The sequence below is a fragment of the Olea europaea genome, chromosome 1 (genome assembly GCF_002742605.1).
Source record: "Olea europaea var. sylvestris chromosome 1, O_europaea_v1, whole genome shotgun sequence".
NCBI classification, from domain to species: domain Eukaryota; kingdom Viridiplantae; phylum Streptophyta; class Magnoliopsida; order Lamiales; family Oleaceae; genus Olea; species Olea europaea.
In genome coordinates, this window is record NC_036237.1 from 11,599,081 (window position 1) to 11,600,029 (window position 949).

Sequence of the window (949 nt, forward strand, 5' to 3'; positions counted from 1 at the left end):
ATTAATTGTTGTTTTGAATTATTGAAATATTGTATTGTATCGGCACGAAGAGTGTTTCGACTTATCCCAACGTACCTCGGTTGCAGATATTCTTTCACGAACGAGACGAAGTGTTGGTTGTCTGCAATAGCCAGAGACAACTTAGTGGTGGCAACAAATTTCACCATTCCGGTTCGAGTATTGTCCTTTGAATACACCCACGTGGATAGGGGTGAAGTCGTAGAACTGGCACCTGGACTGCCAAATTGCAATTATGTTTGACCAGCTGGAAGAAGTCTATATCTGGCCGCACATGCTTTGTAGTGGCAGTTGAGATAGGTGGTACCAATTCCTTTTTGCCATACCAATCTTTGTTGGCAGTATTTACATACTGCTTGAGATTCTGCAAGGTTATCGACGACTTTTTCCGTTGAAATCAACTTAAAGTGATCCCAACATTTTGCTTGTTTTTTGCCCTTTCGCTTTCTCCTCGCATCTGGGATGTTTAATTCGATATCTTCGTCCTCATGTTCCACTTCAGAAACGTTAATATCATCCACATCAGTTGGATTGTGGCTTCCCTGATCGTAAATGTGAACATCTTCAGGTATGAGTATCTCATTTAGATCGACAAATTCATTTGAAAATTGGCTTTGCGGCGTCCTAGACGATTCTCTATGATGTGGTCCACATCTCGTATCGAATAAGCTCTCAACAAATGAGCGTTGGTCCATTTGTTTGATTGTTTATGATGATATCCAAATATAATAACTAGAAAAATATAAATGTAGTGAGATTGTGAGAATTGAGAATTGGATGAATTGAAATTGTAACTAATAAACTTTAAAAATTGAATTGATATTGTATATTTTGCAGCACTAGAGAGTAAAAACTCGATAATTGATATAATAAAAGAGAGTTAAGAGAGTTGGAGTAGTGATTGAGTAATTGATAAGAAAAAAAACAAAGG

At 37.3% G+C, this 949-nt stretch overlaps 1 protein-coding gene across 1 annotated transcript in view; it reads left to right on the forward strand.

Annotated features, from left to right (window-relative positions):
• The window catches only part of LOC111404406, a 22,478-nt gene extending 21,818 nt beyond the window's left edge, over window positions 1-660 (forward strand). The window contains exon 7 of the mRNA XM_023033220.1: window positions 587-660. Within this exon, the coding sequence (XP_022888988.1) occupies window positions 587-660 (74 nt within the window). The remainder of the gene's footprint in view (window positions 1-586) is intronic.
• The last annotated feature ends 289 nt before the right edge of the window (window positions 661-949 follow it).